The 22,457-nt window shown below is 46.2% G+C and overlaps 1 protein-coding gene across 4 annotated transcripts in view; it reads right to left on the minus strand.

The window, feature by feature from the left end:
- LOC115161203 (synaptotagmin-like protein 5) overlaps positions 1-22,457 on the minus strand; it is a 104,964-nt gene that overhangs the window by 52,082 nt on the left and 30,425 nt on the right. For all 4 annotated transcript variants that reach the window (XM_029711987.1, XM_029711985.1, XM_029711988.1 and 1 more), the window contains exon 2: positions 1,134-1,537. In XM_029711987.1, the coding sequence (XP_029567847.1) occupies positions 1,134-1,252 (119 nt within the window). In that variant the 5' untranslated portion in view covers positions 1,253-1,537. The remainder of the gene's footprint in view (positions 1-1,133; positions 1,538-22,457) is intronic.

Below are 22,457 nucleotides of genomic sequence, written 5' to 3' on the forward strand. Positions count from 1 at the left end.
GAGAGAAACATAGGAAGAACACTTGGTTGTAGTAGTTGTTGTGATGTTGTGGTCGTATTGTGATTGTAGTAGTTGTTGTGATCATATTGTGATTATTGTAGTAGTAGTTGTGATGTTATGGTCGTATTGTGATTGTAGTAGTTGTTGTGATCATATTGTGATTGTAGTAGTTGTTGTGATGTTGTGGTCGTACTGTGATTATAGTAGTTGTGATGTTATGGTCGTATTGTGATTGTAGTAGTTGTGATGTTGTGGTCGTATTGTGATTATAGTAGTTGTTGTGATCATATTGTGATTGTAGTAGTAGTTGTGATGTTGTGGTCGTATTGTGATTGTAGTAGTTGTTGTGATCATATTGTGATTATTGTAGTAGTAGTTGTGATGTTATGGTCGTATTGTGATTGTAGTAGTTGTTGTGATCATATTGTGATTATTGTAGTAGTAGTTGTGATGTTGTGGTCGTACTGTGATTGTGGTAGTTGTTGTGATGTTGTGGTCATATTGTGATTGTAGTAGTTGTTGTGATTGTAGTTGTGAAGTTGTGGTCGTATTGTGATTGTAGTAGTTGTGAAGTTGTGGTTGTATTGTGATTGTAGTAGTTGTGGTCGTATTGTGGTTGTAGTAGTTGTGAAGTTGTGGTTGTATTGTGATTGTAGTAGTTGTGGTCATATTGTGATTGTAGTAGTTGTGAAGTTGTGGTTGTATTGTGATTGTAGTAGTTGTGGTCATATTGTGATTGTAGTAGTTGTTGTGAAGTTGTGGTCGTATTGTGATTGTAGCTGTTGTGAAGTTGTGGTCGTATTGTGATTGTAGTAGTTGTGAAGTTGTGGTCATATTGTGATTGTAGTAGTTGTTGTGATTGTAGTTGTGAAGTTGTGGTCGTATTGTGATTGTAGTTGTGAAGTTGTGGTTGTATTGTGATTGTAGTAGTTGTGGTCGTATTGTGATTGTAGTTGTTGTGGTCGTATTGTGATTGTAGTTGTTGTGAAGTTGTGATTGCAGAGGTACGAATAAGGATGATGATTACAAAAAAATCCTCATCAACATCAAGGAAGTTGTAGTAGTAGATGTATCATTGTAGTGGATTGTACTGTGATGATGATGAAAATGATGAAGACTTATTCCGCCCTCACCGTATCCTCTTCTCCTCTAGTTTCCTCAGTTTCTCGTCCTTCTGCAGGACTCCAAGGATCATCTCTCGCTCATGCTCCAGCAGGAACGAGAGGTTAATCTCCTCAGCACTCTTCTCCATTGGTCCGTCGCTCTCCAAACCAGCCAATTAGAAAAGCCGTGGTGATGCAAGGGTGTCAGAGGGCAGCTACATGACCTCACTCAGCATTCCGTTAGGTTTCAGTTAGCGTTCTGTTAGCGTTATCATGGTCTCTGTGTAAAGCAGGATGTTCTCCAGATTTTCCAAGGTTCCTCTAGTATGTTCTTCTCCTTATCTTGTTTCTCTCTGGTGTATCAGACAAACCGCCAATCACACAGCAGTTACTGTATCCCCAAAGACTGGTCCACAGCCATCCTAAACCTGATCCTGTTCAAAACACAACACAACACAAACTGTTGTTAGGGATCTCTGACGTTAGAGTCTGCAGCTGACCCTTGATGTTACAGTCTGGTCTAACAACCTATTGAGCTCGTAGTTAATCTCTGGTCTAATCACATTCCCACAGTGTTGAAGCTCTAATGAACAGACAGTTGATATTGATTGTCAGGAGGATTACCATGGTAACTACTACAGTCTAACGGCCCCTGACAATCCCACCATCAGCCAATCAGTCTGAACATCTCACAACCCCAGGCTTAACACACGCCATCACCTTCATCACTCTATACCAGTTAACCTTATCAAATTACCTGCCAAATTAGTCTAATGAATAGCTGCTAATACTAATGGCTACACACGCACGCAGGCATGCGCTTGGACACAGACACACACAGTATGCACCTGTCCTCTTAACCGATAATAAGTCCACTGGGTACTTGGCCTTCAGCGGCGGTGCAAATGTCAGCCGTCTCCTGCAGCAGTGCACCATGGGAATGCTAACTGGCTCATTACTGCACGCCACTGTCAACACTGAGTACTGCTGTTATTTCAAAGACACACACACACACACACACACACACACACACACACACACACACACACACACACACACACAGGATGGTCTTCTTTGATTAGTTCTAACAGAAAAAGTACACCAACATTTTTGTATATACACCAGCTGTGCTATCTGTGTCAAATCTGTAGTTTAGAAGAATCTGGGTGATTACCCAATATGTTTCAGCAGCCTTGATCAATAGTTAATTGTCTAATCTATATGCACCCTCCTCTCCTGGAGTGAGAGAGAAAAGGAAAAATGAATACAATGTAATGATTTTGTTTACAGATGTTCCGCTTTGATCGTTCCCTGAATAACACCGGAGAATAATAGGGACTGAAGTGACATTGGTCCATCCTGTAATTATGATTCAGCTTTTCAAAGGCTGATGATCTGCTTTCAAGTCGCTGACACAGAGAGATGGAGAGGGTGATGGAGGGATAAAATAACATAGGAGAGACAGGTCAGCGAAGAGGCGCTGACACAGAGAGATGGAGAGGGTGATGGAGAGACAGGTCAGCGAAGAGGCGGTGACACAGAGAGATGGAGAGGGTGATGGAGAGACAGGTCAGCGAAGAGGCGCTGACACAGAGAGATGGAGAGGGTGATGGAGAGACAGGTCAGCGAAGAGGCGGTGACACAGAGAGATGGAGAGGGTGATGGAGAGACAGGTCAGCGAAGAGGCGGTGACACAGAGAGATGGAGAGGGTGATGGAGAGACAGGTCAGCGAAGAGGCGCTGACACAGAGAGATGGAGAGGGTGATGGAGAGACAGGTCAGCGAAGAGGCGGTGACACAGAGAGATGGAGAGGGTGATGGAGAGACAGGTCAGCGAAGAGGCGGTGACACAGAGAGATGGAGAGGGTGATGGAGAGACAGGTCAGCGAAGAGGCGCTGACACAGAGAGATGGAGAGGGTGATGGAGAGACAGGTCAGCGAAGAGGCGGTGACACAGAGAGATGGAGAGGGTGATGGAGAGACAGGTCAGCGAAGAGGCGGTGACACAGAGAGATGGAGAGGGTGATGGAGAGACAGGTCAGCGAAGAGGCGGTGACACAGAGAGATGGAGAGGGTGATGGAGAGACAGGTCAGCGAAGAGGCGGTGACACAGAGAGATGGAGAGGGTGATGGAGAGACAGGTCAGCGAAGAGGCGGTGACACAGAGAGATGGAGAGGGTGATGGAGAGACAGGTCAGCGAAGAGGCGCTGACACAGAGAGATGGAGAGGGTGATGGAGAGACAGGTCAGCGAAGAGGCGGTGACACAGAGAGATGGAGAGGGTGATGGAGAGACAGGTCAGCGAAGAGGCGCTGACACAGAGAGATGGAGAGGGTGATGGAGAGACAGGTCAGCGAAGAGGCGCTGACACAGAGAGATGGAGAGGGTGATGGAGAGACAGGTCAGCGAAGAGGCGGTGACACAGAGAGATGGAGAGGGTGATGGAGAGACAGGTCAGCGAAGAGGCGCTGACACAGAGAGATGGAGAGGGTGATGGAGAGACAGGTCAGCGAAGAGGCGGTGACACAGAGAGATGGAGAGGGTGATGGAGAGACAGGTCAGCGAAGAGGCGGTGACACAGAGAGATGGAGAGGGTGATGGAGAGACAGGTCAGCGAAGAGGCGGTGACACAGCGAGATGGAGAGGGTGATGGAGAGACAGGTCAGCGAAGAGGCGGTGACACAGAGAGATGGAGAGGGTGATGGAGAGACAGGTCAGCGAAGAGGCGGTGACACAGAGAGATGGAGAGGGTGATGGAGAGACAGGTCAGCGAAGAGGCGGTGACACAGAGAGATGGAGAGGGTGATGGAGAGACAGGTCAGCGAAGAGGCGGTGACACAGAGAGATGGAGAGGGTGATGGAGAGACAGGTCAGAGAAGAGGCGGTGACACAGAGAGATGGAGAGGGTGATGGAGAGACAGGTCAGCGAAGAGGCGGTGACACAGAGAGATGGAGAGGGTGATGGAGAGACAGGTCAGCGAAGAGGCGCTGACACAGAGAGATGGAGAGGGTGATGGAGAGACAGGTCAGCGAAGAGGCGGTGACACAGAGAGATGGAGAGGGTGATGGAGAGACAGGTCAGCGAAGAGGCGGTGACACAGAGAGATGGAGAGGGTGATGGAGAGACAGGTCAGCGAAGAGGCGCTGACACAGAGAGATGGAGAGGGTGATGGAGAGACAGGTCAGAGAAGAGGCGGTGACACAGAGAGATGGAGAGGGTGATGGAGAGACAGGTCAGCGAAGAGGCGCTGACACAGAGAGATGGAGAGGGTGATGGAGAGACAGGTCAGCGAAGAGGCGCTGACACAGAGAGATGGAGAGGGTGATGGAGAGACAGGTCAGCGAAGAGGCGGTGACACAGAGAGATGGAGAGGGTGATGGAGAGACAGGTCAGCGAAGAGGCGGTGACACAGAGAGATGGAGAGGGTGATGGAGAGACAGGTCAGCGAAGAGGCGGTGACACAGAGAGATGGAGAGGGTGATGGAGAGACAGGTCAGAGAAGAGGCGCTGACACAGAGAGATGGAGAGGGTGATGGAGAGACAGGTCAGAGAAGAGGCGGTGACACAGAGAGATGGAGAGGGTGATGGAGAGACAGGTCAGCGAAGAGGCGCTGACACAGAGAGATGGAGAGGGTGATGGAGAGACAGGTCAGCGAAGAGGCAGAAGGACGGAGGGTGAGAAAGATGGGAGAGTGATGGAGATAGAAGAAGAGGAATGAATCAGGGGGCAGACAGACTGAAAGGAATGGGAGGAGAGGAGAGATAAAGTGGAGAACAAAACAGGTACAAGGAGAGTGGAAGAGAGCAAGTGAGGGAGAGGTGAGAAAACTTAAGTCTTCTGTCTGTGAAGACCATGGAAATATAAGCAAAATGGACATGGTATCATACCAAGCAAGACTAACATGATTGCACAGGTGTGAAAGACTGGGGTTTCTGATGCCCAAAAATGGTGTATGCCTTTATGCAAATGAGTACAATATAAGCACATTTACAGATGAAGTTATTATAGCTACAGCAGTGATGCATTGCCTCACCAGAGGCATAAACACCAATACGTGTCCGCTAGTGATTTATCTAGACAAGCACCCTGATTGTTCTATTCTTTGTACCGTGTGAAAAACTTAAATCACATTATGAAAACAAATCAACACACATCCACTGTGTGTGTGCTAGGTGTGTGTAGATTGTGTGGGTTCACTTTGTGTGTGTGTGTGTGTGTGTGTGTGTGTGTGTGTGTGTGTGGGAGGGAGGGAGGGAGAAGGAGGACTTCCTGACAGGCCGACCCCAGGTGGTGAAGGTAGGCAACAACACCTCCGCTACGCTGATCTATAACACGTGGTATGTACTCAGCCCCCTCCTGTACTCCCTGTTCACCCATGACTACTTGGCCACGCACGTCTCCAATTGAGAGCCTCCTATCGGGCTGTACCACCGCCTGGTACGGCAACTGCACCTTTCTTTTTCTTTTTGGAGATTTGCGTGTATTGTTTTGTATTGTTAGATTTGTTATTAGATTTGAGTGAAAGATGAGATGAAAGTGAGAGGATGCCATCATCCATCCATCCCTCCATTTATACCTGTCTATTTCATCCTCATCCTGTCTTCTCTCTCTCCTCCCCTCTCCACTCCCCCTCTTTACATAAACTAGAAGCTAATGAAGAGGCACAGCCACCTCTGTCACATCTGTCTCAGCCCAGGAGACACTGGGGTGTTTGTGATTAGCATATCAAGTGGTGCTGCGTTGCTCCTCCACAACAACTGACAGATGAATCAACAGCCAGAGACACTAAATGGCTGTTTGGTTAAGCGACAGACAGTGAACATCAACAAGGTTTACCTTTGGTTTGAGTCAATCTGAGTATCAAACAGTACACTGCACTGCAGAATTTCTCCAGAGTCCTGCATTCTGAGAACATACACACTTCACAGTCTACTCTACAACATGAGTTACCATTTCCTGCTTCACTTGTGGGGAATTCTTTTAGTCACTCAGAAAAAATGTTTCCGCCAAGACTTTGTCTGGTAAGTCTTGTTAATGTAAATGTGAGTGCATTCCGACTTAGTGAGATCAAGCGTGTGTGTGGATGAGTGAGAGTGTGTGTGTGTGTGTCCCACTGGGGACACACACACACATGTCTATTTTTCGATTTACATTTGGTTGAGTTGTCAACTAAGATGATTTAAATGTGAAATCACCAAAAAATGTCACCATGACATTGGATTTAGGTTACAAATTGGGTGAAAAAGATATGAAATTCCCTTACGTTGATGACTTCTAAAAAATCCAATCAGTTTTCCACGTTGATTCATATTGAATTGTTTTGTTGAAATGACGAGGAAACAAGGTGTGTGTGTGTGTGTACGTGCACTGTTGTGTGTGTTGTCAGTGCACACCCTTATGTGGTAGGACTTGGGTAGCACTGTGCCTTTGTTTCTCTCTGACTCAGAGGGAACAGAAGCAAATACAATCCTCATTACACGCTCTGCTCCGTATGAGTTTACACTCAGACTTCACAACACACACACACATACAGTGCCTTGCAAAAGTATTCATCCCCCTCGGCATTTTTCCTATTTTGTTGCATTACAACCTGGAATTTAAATAGATTTTTATTTGCATTTCATCTAATGGACATACACAAAATAGTCCAAACTGGTGAAGTGAAATGAAAAAAATAACTTGTTTAAAAAAATTCTCAAAAATTAAAACTGAAAAGTGCTGCGCGCATATGCAATGAAGCCCCTAAATAATATCTGGTGCAACCAATTACATTCAGATGTCACATAATTAGTTAAATAAATTCCACCTGTTTGCAATCTAAATGTCACATGATCTATCACATTATCTCAATATATATACACCTGTTCTGAAAGGCCCCAGAGTCTGCAACACCACTTGCAAGGGGCACCACCAAGCAAGCAGCACCATGAAGACCAAGGAGCTCTCTAAACAGGTCAGGGACAAAGTTGTGGAGAAGTACAGATCAGGGTTGGGTTATAAAAAAATATCAGAAACTTTGAACATCCCATGGAGCACCATTAAATCCATTATTAAAAAATTGAAAGAATATGGCATCACAACAAACCTGCCAAGAGAGGGTCGCAAAACAAAATTCACGGTCCAGGCAAGGAGGGCATTAATCAGAGAGGCAACAAAGAGACCAAAGATAACCCTGAAGGAGCTGCAAAGCTCCACAGGGAGATTGGAGTATCTGTCCATAGGACCACTTTAAGCCGTACACTCCCCAGAGCTGGGCTTTACGGAAGAGTGGCCAGAAAAAAGCCATTGCTTCAAGAAAAAAATAAGCAAACACGTTTGGTGTTTGCCAAAAGGCACGTGGGGGACTCCCCGAACATATGGAAGAAGGTACTCTGGTCAGATGAGACAAAAATGTTGCTTTTTGGCCATCATGGAAAATGCTATGTCTGGCGCAAGCCCAATACCTATCATCACCCCGAGAAACAATGTTTTTCATCGGCAGGGACTGGGAAACTGGTCAGAATTGAAGGGATGATGGATGGGGCTAAATACAGGGAAAATCTTGAGGCAATCCTGTTTCAGTCTTCCAGAGATTTGAGACTGGGACGGAGGTTCACCTTCCAGCAGGACAATAACCCATCCAACTTGGAGTTTTGCCTTGAAGAATGGGCAAAAATCCCAGTGGCTAGATGTGCCAAGCTTATAGAGACATACCCCAAGAGACTTGCAGCTGTAATTGCTGCAAAAGGTGGCTCTACAAAGTATTAACTTTGGGAGGGTGAATAGTTATGCACGCTCAAGTTTTCTTTTTTTGTCTTATTTCTTGCTTGTTTCATAATAGAAAATATTTTGCATCTTCAAAGTGGCATGTTGTGTAAATCAAATGATACAACCCCCCCCAAAAAATATATTTTAATTCCAGGTTGTAAGGCAACAAAATAGGAAAAATGCCAAGGGGGTGAATACTTTCGCAAGCCACTGTATACACACACATGTCTCTAAGGTCCTCATCTTATGTAACCTGTAGTTACACTTTATCTGCAATATCTTCCAACATCCGGACTGATTCAGTGCACTTCTTGACAGCCATACTGTGATGATTACAACCTATCCAAACCAGAAACCGTGGATAGATGGCAGTATTCTGAAAGCATAAACCATCGCATTTAATCCTGGCAAGGTGACTGGGAACATGGACAAGTACAAACAGTCCAGCTATGCCCTTCATAAGGCAATCAAAGAGGCAATATGTCAGTACAGAGACAAAGTGGAGTCGCAATTCAATGGCTCAGATACAAGACGTATGTGTCAGGGACTCCAGACAATCACGGATTATGAAGGGAAAACCAGCCACGTCGCGGACACCGACAATCTAAACACCTTCTTTACCCGCTTCGAGGAAAACACAGTGCAGCCAACGTGGGCCACCACCGATCACGCGGACTGGGAGCTCTCGTTTTCCATGGCAGATGTGAAAGTTAACCCTCACAAGGCTTCCAGCCCAGATGGATCCCAAGCCGCGTCCTCAGAGCATGTGCAGACCAGCTGGTGTAACGACCCTGGGTTTATAAGCGCGGAAATCGACTCTGCCGGACGAGCATGCTTTTGCGGCACAGTCGATAGCGCGCCGGACTTCGGGCTTGAAGGTCGAGGGTTCGAGACCTGCTCCCTGCTGTTCATTACATTGGTGTCGGAAGTGATCGGACCTTGCATCCACGACAGTGCGTGTGCTTGGCCGGTGAGCGCGTTCCTGTAAGGCGTTGAGTCGCAAGCTAGCGCGAGGACGCGCTCTTTGAAAGGAGGGAGTAGTGTAACGACCCTGGGTTTATAAGCGCGGAAATCGACTCTGCCGGACGAGCATGCTTTTGCGGCACAGTCGATAGCGCGCCGGACTTCGGGCTTGAAGGTCGAGGGTTCGAGACCTGCTCCCTGCCTGTTCATTACACTGGCTGGAGTGTTTACGGACATATTCAATCTCTCCCTATCCCAGTCTGTTGTCCCCACTTGCTTCAAGATATCCATCATTACTCCTGTACCCAAGAAAGTGAAGGTAACTGAACTAAAGGACTATTGCCCCATAGCAGAAAATCTCTGTCATCATAAAGTGCTTTGAGAGGCTAGTTAAGGATCATATCACCTCCACCTTACCCGACACCCTAGACCCACTACAACTTGCATACTGCCCCAACAGATGTCTAGTTAAATAAAGGTGAAATAAAAATGTCCTAAAAAAATCCACAGATGATGCAATCGCCATCGTACTGCACAGTGCCCTATCCCATCTGGATAAGATATATACCTATGTAAGAATGCTGTGCAGGTTACAGCTCAGCCTTCAATACCATAGTGCCCTCCAAGCTCATCACTAAGCTTGGGCCCCTGGGTCAGAACCCCGCCCTCTGCAACTGGGTCCTAGACTTCCTGATAGGCCGTCCCCAGGTGGTGAAGGTAGGCAACAACACAAGGTAGGAGCACACCCCTATCCACATTGACGGGGCCAGATTGGAGAGGGTGAAAATCTTCAGGTTCCTTGGCGTGCACATCACTGATAACCTAAAATGGTCCTTCCACACAGACAGTGTGGTGAAGAAGGTGCAACAGCACCTCTTCAAACTCAGGAGGCTGAAGAAATTTGGCTTGGCCCCTAAGACCCCCACAAACTTCTACGATGCACCATTAAGAAAATCCTGTCGGGCTGTATCACCGTCTGGTACGGCAACTGCACCACCCTCAACCGCAGGGCTCTCCAGAGGGTGGTGCGGTCAGCCCAACGCATTATGTGGGGCACACTGCCTGCCCTCCAGGACACCAACAGCACCCGGTGTCACAGGAAGGCCAAGAAGATCATCAAGGGCAACAACCACCCGAGCCACAGCCTGTTCACCCCGCTACCATCTAGAAGGCGAGGACAGTACAGGTGCATCAAAGCTGTGACCGAGAGACTGAAAAACAGCTTCAATCTCCAGGCCATCACACTGTCAAACAGTCACCACTAGGCGACCTCCGCCCAGTACCCTGCCCGGAACCTTAGTCACTGTTCTAGCCGCCTACCACCCAGTACCCTGCCCTGAACCTTAGTCACTGTTCTAGCCGCCTACCACCCAGTACCCTGCCCTGAACCTTAGTCACTGTTCTAGCCGCCTACCACCCAGTACCCTGCCCTGAACCTTAGTCACTGTTCTAGCCGCCTACCACCCAGTACCCTGCCCTGAACCTTAGTCACTGTTCTAGCCGCCTACCACCCAGTACCCTGCCCTGAACCTTAGTCACTGTTCTAGCCGCCTACCACCCAGTACCCTGCCCTGAACCTTAGTCACTGTTCTAGCCGCCTACCACCCAGTACCCTGCCCTGAACCTTAGTCACTGTTCTAGCCGCCTACCACCCAGTACCCTGCCCTGAACCTTAGTCACTGTTCTAGCCGCCTACCACCCAGTACCCTGCCCTGAACCTTAGTCACTGTTCTAGCCGCCTACCACCCAGTACCCTGCCCTGAACCTTAATCACTGTTCTAGCCGCCTACCACCCAGTACCCTGCCCTGAACCTTAGTTACTGTTCTAGCCGCCTACCACCCAGTACCCTGCCCTGAACCTTAGTCACTGTTCTAGCCGCCTACCACCCAGTACCCTGCCCTGAACCTTAGTCACCGTTCTAGCCGCCTACCACCCAGTACCCTGCCCTGTTCCTTAGTCACTGTTCTAGCCGCCTACCACCCAGTACCCTGCCCTGTACCTTAGTCACTGTTCTAGCCGCCTACCACCCAGTACCCTGCCCTGAACCTTAGTCACCGTTCTAGCCGCCTACCACCCAGTACCCTGCCCTGAACCTTAGTCACCGTTCTAGCCGCCTACCACCCAGCACCCTGCCCTGAACCTTAGTCACTGTTCTAGCCGCCTACCACCCAGTACCCTGCCCTGAACCTTAGTCACTGTTCTAGCCGCCTACCACCCAGTACCCTGCCCTGAACCTTAGTCACCGTTCTAGCCGCCTACCACCCAGTACCCTGCCCTGTTCCTTAGTCACTGTTCTAGCCGCCTACCACCCAGTACCCTGCCCTGTACCTTAGTCACTGTTCTAGCCGCCTACCACCCAGTACCCTGCCCTGAACCTTAGTCACCGTTCTAGCCGCCTACCACCCAGTACCCTGCCCTGTTCCTTAGTCACTGTTCTAGCCGCCTACCACCCAGTACCCTGCCCTGTACCTTAGTCACTGTTCTAGCCGCCTACCACCCAGTACCCTGCCCTGAACCTTAGTCACCGTTCTAGCCGCCTACCACCCAGTACCCTGCCCTGAACCTTAGTCACCGTTCTAGCCGCCTACCACCCAGCACCCTGCCCTGAACCTTAGTCACTGTTCTAGCCGCCTACCACCCAGTACCCTGCCCTGAACCTTAGTCACTGTTCTAGCCGCCTACCACCCAGTACCCTGCCCTGAACCTTAGTCACTGTTCTAGCCGGCTACCACCTGATACTCAACCCTGCACCTTAGAGACTGCTTCCCTATGTACACTTTAATAATGTTTACATACTGTTTTACTCACTTCATATGTATATACTGTATTCTAGTTAAGGCCTATTCTATATAACATCTGCTGTACACACCTTTTCTATTCATATACTGCCCATAATTTCTAGAGTATACACACCATTATATACATATATATTTATATACTGGACGATGACATGGCTCGTTCTAATATTTTATATTTTTTAATCCCTTTCTTTAGATTTTTTAAAAATTAACGTGTATTGTTTTGTACGGTCAGGTATTTCCGCACCGTTGAATCTAGAAACATAAGCATTTCGCTACACCTGCGTTAACATCTGCTAAATATGCATATGTGACCAATACCTTTTGATTTGATCTATGGCGTATGAGAGGTGACTCATGTTAGCAGCCTTGAACAACAATGTCTATTGATTCAATAGATGTTTTTATTTGATTTGACTTTGTGCCATTCATTTTGGTGCTGTGGTGCACTACTGTGTCTACAGTACCTGTCTCATTACACCAGACTGTTGATACAGCAGCTGCTATGGTATTGTGTGGGAGTGGGAGCCCTCCTTCAGTACACAGTTACATACACTACAGATGTAGTATCTTCATTTGATCACCCTGCTGTAGGAGAATGTTCCTGAAATGCAGGAAATGTAAAACTTGTAGTGTATTTGAGGTTTAAAACAGCTTCTAAAGTTTGAAATTTCCACTTAGAAATGTCTGACAATTTTCCATACAAAAATCTAATCCAACCCCTACATAAATGTCCATTAACTTTAATCCACATAATAATTCCCATTTCCTGTTGCTGCAGGATCATTTTCCTGCTGTAGAAAACTGGCTCAAATGAAGATCCTACATCTGTAACAGCCTCTCTGAAGTCGTCTCTGCCCTGAGCAAATACAATGTCCAGAATGGTCTAATCCTCAGCGTCTAACCAGAGGCATCGCACTCTGCACTCAACCAATAAAGGGTTAGGACAAAGCCTTCCAAATCCGGTTCTTGACTTACTGTTTCTTTCCTTGTCTCCTCATCTTTGTTTTCTTCAGTTCTGTTTCTCAGACTTCTCTCTCTGATCAGTAACTAATTGCTTAATGTCATTGATTGACCATTCACTGTCCACTCACCCGAGGTCCCAGGTCTGAATCAGTACCTGATTAGAGGTGGAGGATAGAAACCAGCAGGCCAGGATCTAAATACCTCTGGGTCATGAGTCAAGACATACAATAAATACAGAGATTTCTTGGTTCAGTGTGGGAGTGGAAGTGGAGGGAGTTTCGTCCCTTGTTACAGCATTATGTAGCACAAGGCTACAGTTCATGGTCTGACTAATGGTTTGTCAATATACCTTCTATACCACAGTGAGTAGGCAGAAAGGCATGAGTCACCACAAAGTCTGTGGCTTCTTGAATGGCAATCTATGTTAACATACTTCAGTATGTGGAAGGGAGGTGTCCTGTCTCGCTTGTTTCATCATGTGGGTTACGACTGCATTTCCATCATAGGGAAAGGCCTGTTGCTACCTGGGTGACTGGGCAGTTGCTGTTGGACTGGATTCATGTAGCAGATTTCGGAGGCCTCTGCCATTTACCTTTAAAGGTGGGTCACCTCCTCCGCTACCAATGTGAAGCATCTCATCTGCCTAGGTGACGCACGGCAGTCTTGTGAGCACCAGACTGCTCACCCACCACATATCAACTATCAGCTGGGCCCATCACAGTGTGACTTTGAGCCAAGGGTATGAAGTTTTCGTTTCTTTGGTTCCATATGGTTTACAACTACATTTCTATCTGAGAGAATAGACTGTGGATACCCGGGAGATGTTTTGGCTCACTGCAGCAGGTGCATCTATCTACTTATTACCCACCACAGGAGTGCGAGGTAGAGTGGCCATGTCCCAGTTGGCAAGAAGCACAAAAACCAAATTAAATTATGTGTAGAGTGATAACACGCCAACTATCAATGAGAACAGGACATCTAGTACTTTATAGCAAACACGAACCACACACACACACACGACTAAAACAACACAAAAATGATTCAAACCCATTATGGTAGACAAACAATTCCCCTACAAATGTAATGAGCTTTTCAAAGAGCATTTCTTTCCCACACTCTTTTTCTCCCATTCTCTCAGCTCTCATTTCTACTTTCATATCCCTTGACAGCCTGTACTGTAGAGCTCTAGAGCGAGGAGCAGCGTTACAGACAGCCTCTGGGCACAGCGCTATACTGTAGAGCTCTAGAGCGAGGAGCAGCGTTACAGACAGCCTCTGGGCACAGCGTTATACTGTAGAGCTCTAGAGCGAGGAGCAGCGTTACAGACAGCCTCTGGGCACAGCGCTATACTGTAGAGCTCTAGAGCGAGGAGCAGCGTTACAGACAGCCTCTGGGCACAGCGCTATACTGTAGAGCTCTAGAGCGAGGAGCAGCGTTACAGACAGCCTCTGGGCACAGCGCTATACTGTAGAGCTCTAGAGCGAGGAGCAGCGTTACAGACAGCCTCTGGGCACAGCGCTATACTGTAGAGCTCTAGAGCGAGGAGCAGCGTTACAGACAGCCTCTGGGCACAGCGCTATACTGTAGAGCTCTAGAGCGAGGAGCAGCGTTACAGACAGCCTCTGGGCACAGCGTTATACTGTAGAGCTCTAGAGCGAGGAGCAGCGTTACAGACAGCCTCTGGGCACAGCGCTATACTGTAGAGCTCTAGAGCGAGGAGCAGCGTTACAGACAGCCTCTGGGCACAGCGTTATACTGTAGAGCTCTAGAGCGAGGAGCAGCGTTACAGACAGCCTCTGGGCACAGCGCTATACTGTAGAGCTCTAGAGCGAGGAGCAGCGTTACAGACAGCCTCTGGGCACAGCGCTATACTGTAGAGCTCTAGAGCGAGGAGCAGCGTTACAGACAGCCTCTGGGCACAGCGTTATACTGTAGAGCTCTAGAGCGAGGAGCAGCGTTACAGACAGCCTCTGGGCACAGCGCTATACTGTAGAGCTCTAGAGCGAGGAGCAGCGTTACAGACAGCCTCTGGGCACAGCGCTATACTGTAGAGCTCTAGAGCGAGGAGCAGCGTTACAGACAGCCTCTGGGCACAGCGTTATACTGTAGAGCTCTAGAGCGAGGAGCAGCGTTACAGACAGCCTCTGGGCACAGCGCTATACTGTAGAGCTCTAGAGCGAGGAGCAGCGTTACAGACAGCCTCTGGGCACAGCGCTATACTGTAGAGCTCTAGAGCGAGGAGCAGCGTTACAGACAGCCTCTGGGCACAGCGCTATACTGTAGAGCTCTAGAGCGAGGAGCAGCGTTACAGACAGCCTCTGGGCACAGCGCTATACTGTAGAGCTCTAGAGCGAGGAGCAGCGTTACAGACAGCCTCTGGGCACAGCGCTATACTGTAGAGCTCTAGAGCGAGGAGCAGCGTTACAGACAGCCTCTGGGCACTGCGTTATACTGTAGAGCTCTAGAGCGAGGAGCAGCGTTACAGACAGCCTCTGGGCACAGCGCTATACTGTAGAGCTCTAGAGCGAGGAGCAGCGTTACAGACAGCCTCTGGGCACAGCGCTATACTGTAGAGCTCTAGAGCGAGGAGCAGCGTTACAGACAGCCTCTGGGCACAGCGCTATACTGTAGAGCTCTAGAGCGAGGAGCAGCGTTACAGACAGCCTCTGGGCACAGCGCTATACTGTAGAGCTCTAGAGCGAGGAGCAGCGTTACAGACAGCCTCTGGGCACAGCGCTATACTGTAGAGCTCTAGAGCGAGGAGCAGCGTTACAGACAGCCTCTGGGCACAGCGCTATACTGTAGAGCTCTAGAGCGAGGAGCAGCGTTACAGATAACAGTAACACACTCTTCTCTATGTGTGTGCATGTGTTTGTGTACGTGTATGTGTGCCTGTGTGTGAACTCTGGACAATCCATGGTAACTGAATTACGTTTTGATTAATTTATTTTACTCTAAAATGTATATCAAACAAAAATCAATGATTTCACAGTTGAACAAACCATGAAACTCTTTGCACAGTGACTTATTTTAACAATTTACATAGAAAAATGTGCAAAAACTAATTTAGTGGAAGAACTATGCAGATGCAAACTTTGGTACTGGAATTAAGGTAAAATCTCTCTCTCAGGTTTTTTTGCGACCACGTTTTCTAAAAACTCTCCAAACTGTTGCCACAAAGTTAGAAGCACAGAATCATCTAGACTGTCATTGTATGCTGTAGCGTTAAGATTTCCCTTCACTGGAACTAAGGGGCCTAGCCCAAACCATGAAAAACAGCCCCAGACCATTATTCCTCCTCCACCAAACTTTACAGCTGGCGCTATGCATTGGGGCAGGTAACGTTCTCCTGGCATCCGCCAAATCCAGATTCAGCCGTCGGACTACCAGATGGTGAAGCGTGATTCATCACTCCAGAGAATGCGTTTCCACTGCTCCAGAAACCAATGGCGTCGAGCTTTAAACCACTCCAGCCGACGCTTGGCATTGTGCATGGTGATCTTAGGCTTGTGTGCGGCTGCTCGGCCATGGAAACCCATTTCATGAAGCTCCAGACGAACACTTCTTGTGCTGACATTGCATCCAAAGACAGCTGATTTTTACACTCTGCGCTTCAGCACAGTCCCATTCTGTGAGCTTGTGTGGCCTACCACTTCGCGGCTGAGCCTTTTCCACTTCACAACAACAGCACTTACAGTTGACCGGGGCAGTTCTGGCAATGCAGAAATTCCACAAACTGATTTGTTGGAAAGGTGTCATCTTATGACGGTGCCATGTTAAAAGTCACTGAGCTGTTTAGTAAAGCCATTCTAATGCCAATGTTAGTCTTTGGAGATTGCATGGCTGTGTGCTCAATTTTATACACCTGGCAGTAACGGGTGTGGCTGAATTAGCCAAATCCACTAATTTGAACGGATGTCCACATACTTCTGTATATATAGTGTATTTGCGCCGAATTAAAATGTAAAAAAGGCAGAAAGAATGGGTTGTCAGCCTTGAGTTTGGTTATTTAACTACAGTAAGTGAATTGGATTTACACCCGGTAACAGAATTAAATTAAGGTAATGGAATTACATCATGCGTCCCTGATCTGTACTACACACGGTGACGGGGAGTAGTGAACTACATGTAGTTCAACTAATCATTTAATTACATTTTGCAGTGGCTTGGTGGTAGTTCAACTAAACATTTAATTACATTTTGCAGTAGCTTGGTGGTAGTTCAACTAGAAATTAAACTACGTTTTGCAGTAGCTTGGTGGTAGTTCAACTAAACATTTAATTACATTTTGCAGTAGCTTGGTGGTAGTTCAACTAGAAATTAAACTACGTTTTGCAGTAGCTTGGTGGTAGTTCAACTAATCATTTAATTACATTTTGCAGTAGCTTGGTGGTAGTTCAACTAGAAATTAAACTACATTTTGCAGTTGCTTGGTGGTAGTTCAACTAAACATTTAATTACATTTTGCAGTAGCTTGGTGGTAGTTCAACTAGAAATTAAACTACATTTTGCAGTAGCTTGGTGGTAGTTCAACAAAATTCAAATCTTGTTAGGGTTTTCAGTAGTTTTGGTATTTTATTAGGATCCCCATTAGCCGCCACAAAAGCAGCAGCTACTCTTCCTCTGTTCCACATGAAACATGACATAATACATAGTAGGGAACATTATTAGTCCAGGACTGAACTACATACAGTGGGGGAAAAAAGTATTTGATCCCCTGCTGATTTTGTACGTTTGCCCACTTACAAAGAAATGATCAGTCTATAATTTTAATAGTAGGTTTATTTGAACAGTGAGAGACAGAATAACAACAACAAAATATCCAGAAAAACGCATGTCAAAAATGTTATAAAATGATTTGCATTTTTATTAGGGAAATAAGTATTTGACCCCTCTGCAAAACATGACTGAGTACTTGGTGGCAAAACCCTTGTTGGCAATCACAGAGGTCAGACGTTTCTTGTAGTTGGCCACCAAGTTTGCACACATCTCAGGAGGGATTTTGTCCCACTCCTCTTTGCAGATCTTTTCCAAGTCATTAAGGTTTCGAGGCTGACGTTTGGCAACTCGAACCTTCAGTTCCCTCCACAGATTTTCTATGGGATTAAGGTCTGGAGACTGGCTAGGCCACTCCAGGACCTTAATGTGCTTCTTCCTGAGCCACTCCTTTGTTGCCTTGGCCGTGTGTTTTAGGTCACTGTCATACTGGAATACCCATCCATGACCGATTTTCAATGCCCTAGCTGAGGGAAGGAGGTTCTCACCCAAGATTTGACAGTACATGGCCCCGTCCATCATCCCTTTGATGCGGTGAAGTTGTCCTGTCCCCTTAGCAGAAAAACACCCCCAAAGCATAATGTTTCCACCTCCATGTTTGACGGTTGAGATGGTGTTCTTGGGGTCATAGGCAGCATTCCTCCTCCTCCAAACACAGCGAGTTGAGTTGATGTCAAAGAGCTCCATTTTGGTCTCATCTGACCACAACACTTTCACCAGTTGTCCTCTGAGTCATTCAGATGTTCATTGGCAAACTTCAGACGGGCATGTATATGTGCTTTCTTGAGCAGGGGGACCTTGCGGGCGCTGCAGGATTTCAGTCCTTTACGGCGTAGTGTGTTACCAATTGTTTTCTTGGTGACTATGGTCCCAGCTGCCTTGAGATCATTGACAAGATCCTCCCGTGTAGTTCTGGGCTGATTCCTCACCGTTCTCATGATCATTGCAACTCCACGAGGTGAGATCTTGCATGGAGCCCCAGGCTGAGGGATATTGACAGTTCTTTTGTGTTTCTTCCATTTGCGAATAATCGCACCAAATGTTGTCACCTTCTCACCAAGCTGCTTGGCGATGGTCTTGTAGCCCATTCCAGCCTTGTGTAGGTCTACAATCTTGTCCCTGACATCCTTGGAGAGCTCTTTGGTCTTGGCCCTGGTGGAGAGTTTGGAATCTGATTGATTGCTTCTGTGGACAGGTGTCTTTTTTACAGGTAACAGGCTGCGGTTAGGAGCACTCCCTTTAAGAGTGTGCTCATAATCTCAGCTCATTACCTGTATAAAAGACACCTGGGAGCCAGAAATCTTTCTGATTGAGAGGGGGGCAAATACTTATTTCCCTCATTAAAATGCAAATCAATTTATAACATTTTTGACATGCATTTTTCTGGATATTTTTGTTGTTATTCTGTCTCTCACTGTTCAAATAAACCTACCATTAAAATTATAGACTGATCCTTTCTTCGTCAGTGGGCAAATGTACAAAATCCGCAGGGGATCTAATACTCTTTCCCCCCACTGTACATTTGAAACGTCACACAGAGCCTACATGTCAGTACATACACACAATGTCTAGGTCTAATATATCATACAGTGCAAATTACAATACAAGCTATTTAAAATGTCCGTGTTTCTTCAAAGTCCCCTTTGTGCAGTAAGGTGTTCTTTTATCCTTTTTTTATCTGGTTTTATTGCTAGCTTGAGTTACCTGGGGTGGCAGAGAGTTCCATGTAGTTATGGCTTTATTTAATACTGTGCGTTTCCCAGCCTCTGTTCTGGACCAGGGGACTGTGAAGAGACATCTGGTTGCATGTCTTGTGTTGTACCAATGAGTGTCCAAACTGTGTGCCAACTGCTTGAACAGACAGTTCGGTACCTTCAACACATCAATACCTCACACAAAGATCAATAGTGATGCACTTAATCTCGCCTCAACTTTGAGCCAGGGGAGAATGACATGCATGTACATCTAAGTACGATACGTGCTGCTTTGTTCTGGACTAACTGCAATTTATCTATGTCCCTCTTTGCTGCACATGACCACACAGCTGGGCAGTAGTCCAAAACTAGAGCCTGTAGGACCTGTCTGGTCGACTGAGAAAGCAGAGCAACACCTTATCATGGACAGACCTCTTACCATTTTAGTAACCATTGAGTCTATATGTTTTGACCATGACAGCTTGCTATCTAGGGTTACACCCAGCAGTTTAGTCTCCTCAACCTGCTCAATTGCTACATTATTCAATAATAGATCTAAATGAGGTTTGGCTTTAGTGATTTTTCCCAAAAATTATGCTTTTAGTTTTTGAGATATTTAGCACCAGCCTATTGCTAGTTACCCATTCTAAAACTGACTGGAGCTCTATGTTAAGTGTCTCAGTTATTTATTTTACTGTTGCAGCGATTTGTATACTGTTGAGTCGTCAGCGTAATTAGACACACAGGCTTTATTCAAGGTCAGTGAAAGGTCATTAGTAAAAACAGAAAACAATAATGGCCCTGGCCGGCTGCCCTGCGGTACACCACATTCAACTGAATTTGCATGAGAGGCTTCCGTTAACGAAGACCCTCTGTGTTCTATTAGATAGGTAACTCTCAATCCATAATAAGTCAGAGGATGCAAATCCATAACACCTACATTTTGTCAGTAATAGGTTATGATCAATGACATAAAAAGCTGCACTGAAGTCTAACAGAACAGCTCCCACAATCTTATTATTATCAATTTCTTTCAGCCAATCATCAGTCATTTGTGTCAATGCTGAGCATGTTTAGTGCCCTTCCCTATAAGCATGCTGAAAGTCTGTTGTTAATTTGTTTTCTGTGAAATAACTTAATATTTGATCAAACACATTTTTTTCCAAAAATTTGCTAAGCACTAGTAACAGGCTGATTGGTCGGCTGTTTGAACCCTTAAATAGTGCTCTGCTATTCTTGGCTAGTGGAATGACTATCGCCTACCTCCATGTCTGAGGGCACACCGTCTTCTAGGCTTAAATTGAAGATGTGGCAAACAGAAGTCACAATGTATTCTGCTACCAACCTTAGCAATTTACCATCCAGGTTGTCGGTACTAGGGCTGTGGTGGTCATGAAATTTTATCAGCTGGTTATTGTCATGCAAAAGTCTGCCGGTCTCGCGGTAATTTACCGTTAGTTAACATAAACACGTTTAGCATCTCCAGGCCTCCAGCATACAAGCTGCTGATGCATGCCTTTGGAACGTCTACATTTAAGAAAGTCTAATAAATCAATTTAATATACACCATCACAATAAATTAGTTATTTATTTTAGTCAGGTCTAAAGGAATATTATGATATGAAGATAATGTATTTCAGAAGAACAGAATATGAGTTGGCCTATGTTATCTGGCTATGCTCCATGTCATAGGATGTTCATTTAGCTGACAAGATATGCTTATAAGTCCCATTTCATTATTTTGTTTTAGATGATTTTATATTAAGAATATAATTGAACTTACCATTTTTTTCCCATTATGTCGCGAGTGTGCATATGAAATGGATATGTTGAGCGTAAAAGTGATCATTTGAAACTGGTCCTGTATGCTAGATTTAGAGTTATTTACCAACTTTAGTTGTGAATGACACAAACCTTAGAATGTCTTAGAAATCAGAACATATATGGGCTGCATGGTGCACCTACAGGCTGTTGATGATTTGAGAAAGTAGCAAAAAAAAGCTTGCTCAGTTCTTTGACTGCACAGCTGTTCTCTCATCAAGTGATCATATTTTCACCTATCAAATCAAATCAAATCCAATTGTATTGGTCACATACACATGGTTAGCAGATGTTAATGCGAGTGTATCAGACTATTCTCAATTTAATCTCATTTTTACTAATATGTAAAACTTGTTTCGATTTATAATGGCCCATTATCAAATGGGCAGGGACAGGGGCAGGGGGAAAAAAATGTAATCTGTATGTACTTGAATAGCGAAAGGTGGCATGCACTTTCCCGCCGGTCCGTTTTGTAGGCTACTTCAGTTTTATAGTGGATCTGTGTTTAATATGAGCTGCTGAGAGATAAATATAAGAACACTTATTTCAGCCATGCATCAACCACTGTTTGAACATGCTCGCGCTGGCCGACAGGTGATATTCCGCCCAAACTCTGTATTCCATGGGCTCTCCGATCATGTTCAGGCAGCTACCCAGTAGTTAATTTGGGAAACCCAGTGAAATCTGTTTCGAGAAAATAGTAAAGGATAGAGAGGAGGATATGAAAACGCATGGTGGTGAGATATTCTGTATAGCTAAAGGTAATGTGTCACCCAATTAATTATGAAAATATAAAACATTCCCTATTACTAGGCTATTCAAATACATATTCACTAATTGTAGGCTAACTGCACAATAAATGAACCAACAACATCGCCTAGGGTTATACGTTCTCTCCCAGACTAATGGATATACAGTACATTTTGGAGCGTAGCATAAGGTAACCAGTCCATCCAGTAGTTATAATATTCAGTCCACACTCAAAACCTAGACCAATTATGTATCAAAGACAACTTAAATCAGTTTTGTTGTATTTTTTTTCGGCCATGGTAATGTGGTAGGCTATGTATTGTATAATTGTAAGGACAGATGCTGGGAGACGAGAAGCAAGTACAAGGAGTGAATATTTAATGAATAAACAGACAGGAAACAAAACACGAACAGCGTCTGGACAAGGGACACATAACAACATTAATGCTGACTCGGGAAAGAAACTGAGGAAGTGACAGATATAGGGGAGGTAATTAATAAGGTGATGGAGGTGAGTCCAGGTGAGTCCGATGAAGCGCTGATGCGCATAACGATGGTGACAGGTGTGCATAATGATAAGCAGCCTGGCGACCTCGAGCGCCAGAGAGGAGGAGCAGGAGCAGACGTGACAGTACCCCCCCCCCCTCCAGGGGTGCCACCTGGCGTCCCACCTGGGCGAGCCTGACAGGCCGGCCGAGGCGTAGGACCCGGACGAGCCGGCTGAGGCGCGGGAGCCTGACGAGACGGCTGAGGCGTGGAAGCCTGACGAGCTGACTGAGGCGCAGCGTAGGAGTGTGCAGAGCCAACCGAGGCTTGTGAGCGTCTCAAGCCAGCTG

Source organism: Salmo trutta, chromosome 24 (genome assembly GCF_901001165.1).
Source record: "Salmo trutta chromosome 24, fSalTru1.1, whole genome shotgun sequence".
Lineage (NCBI taxonomy): Eukaryota > Metazoa > Chordata > Actinopteri > Salmoniformes > Salmonidae > Salmo > Salmo trutta.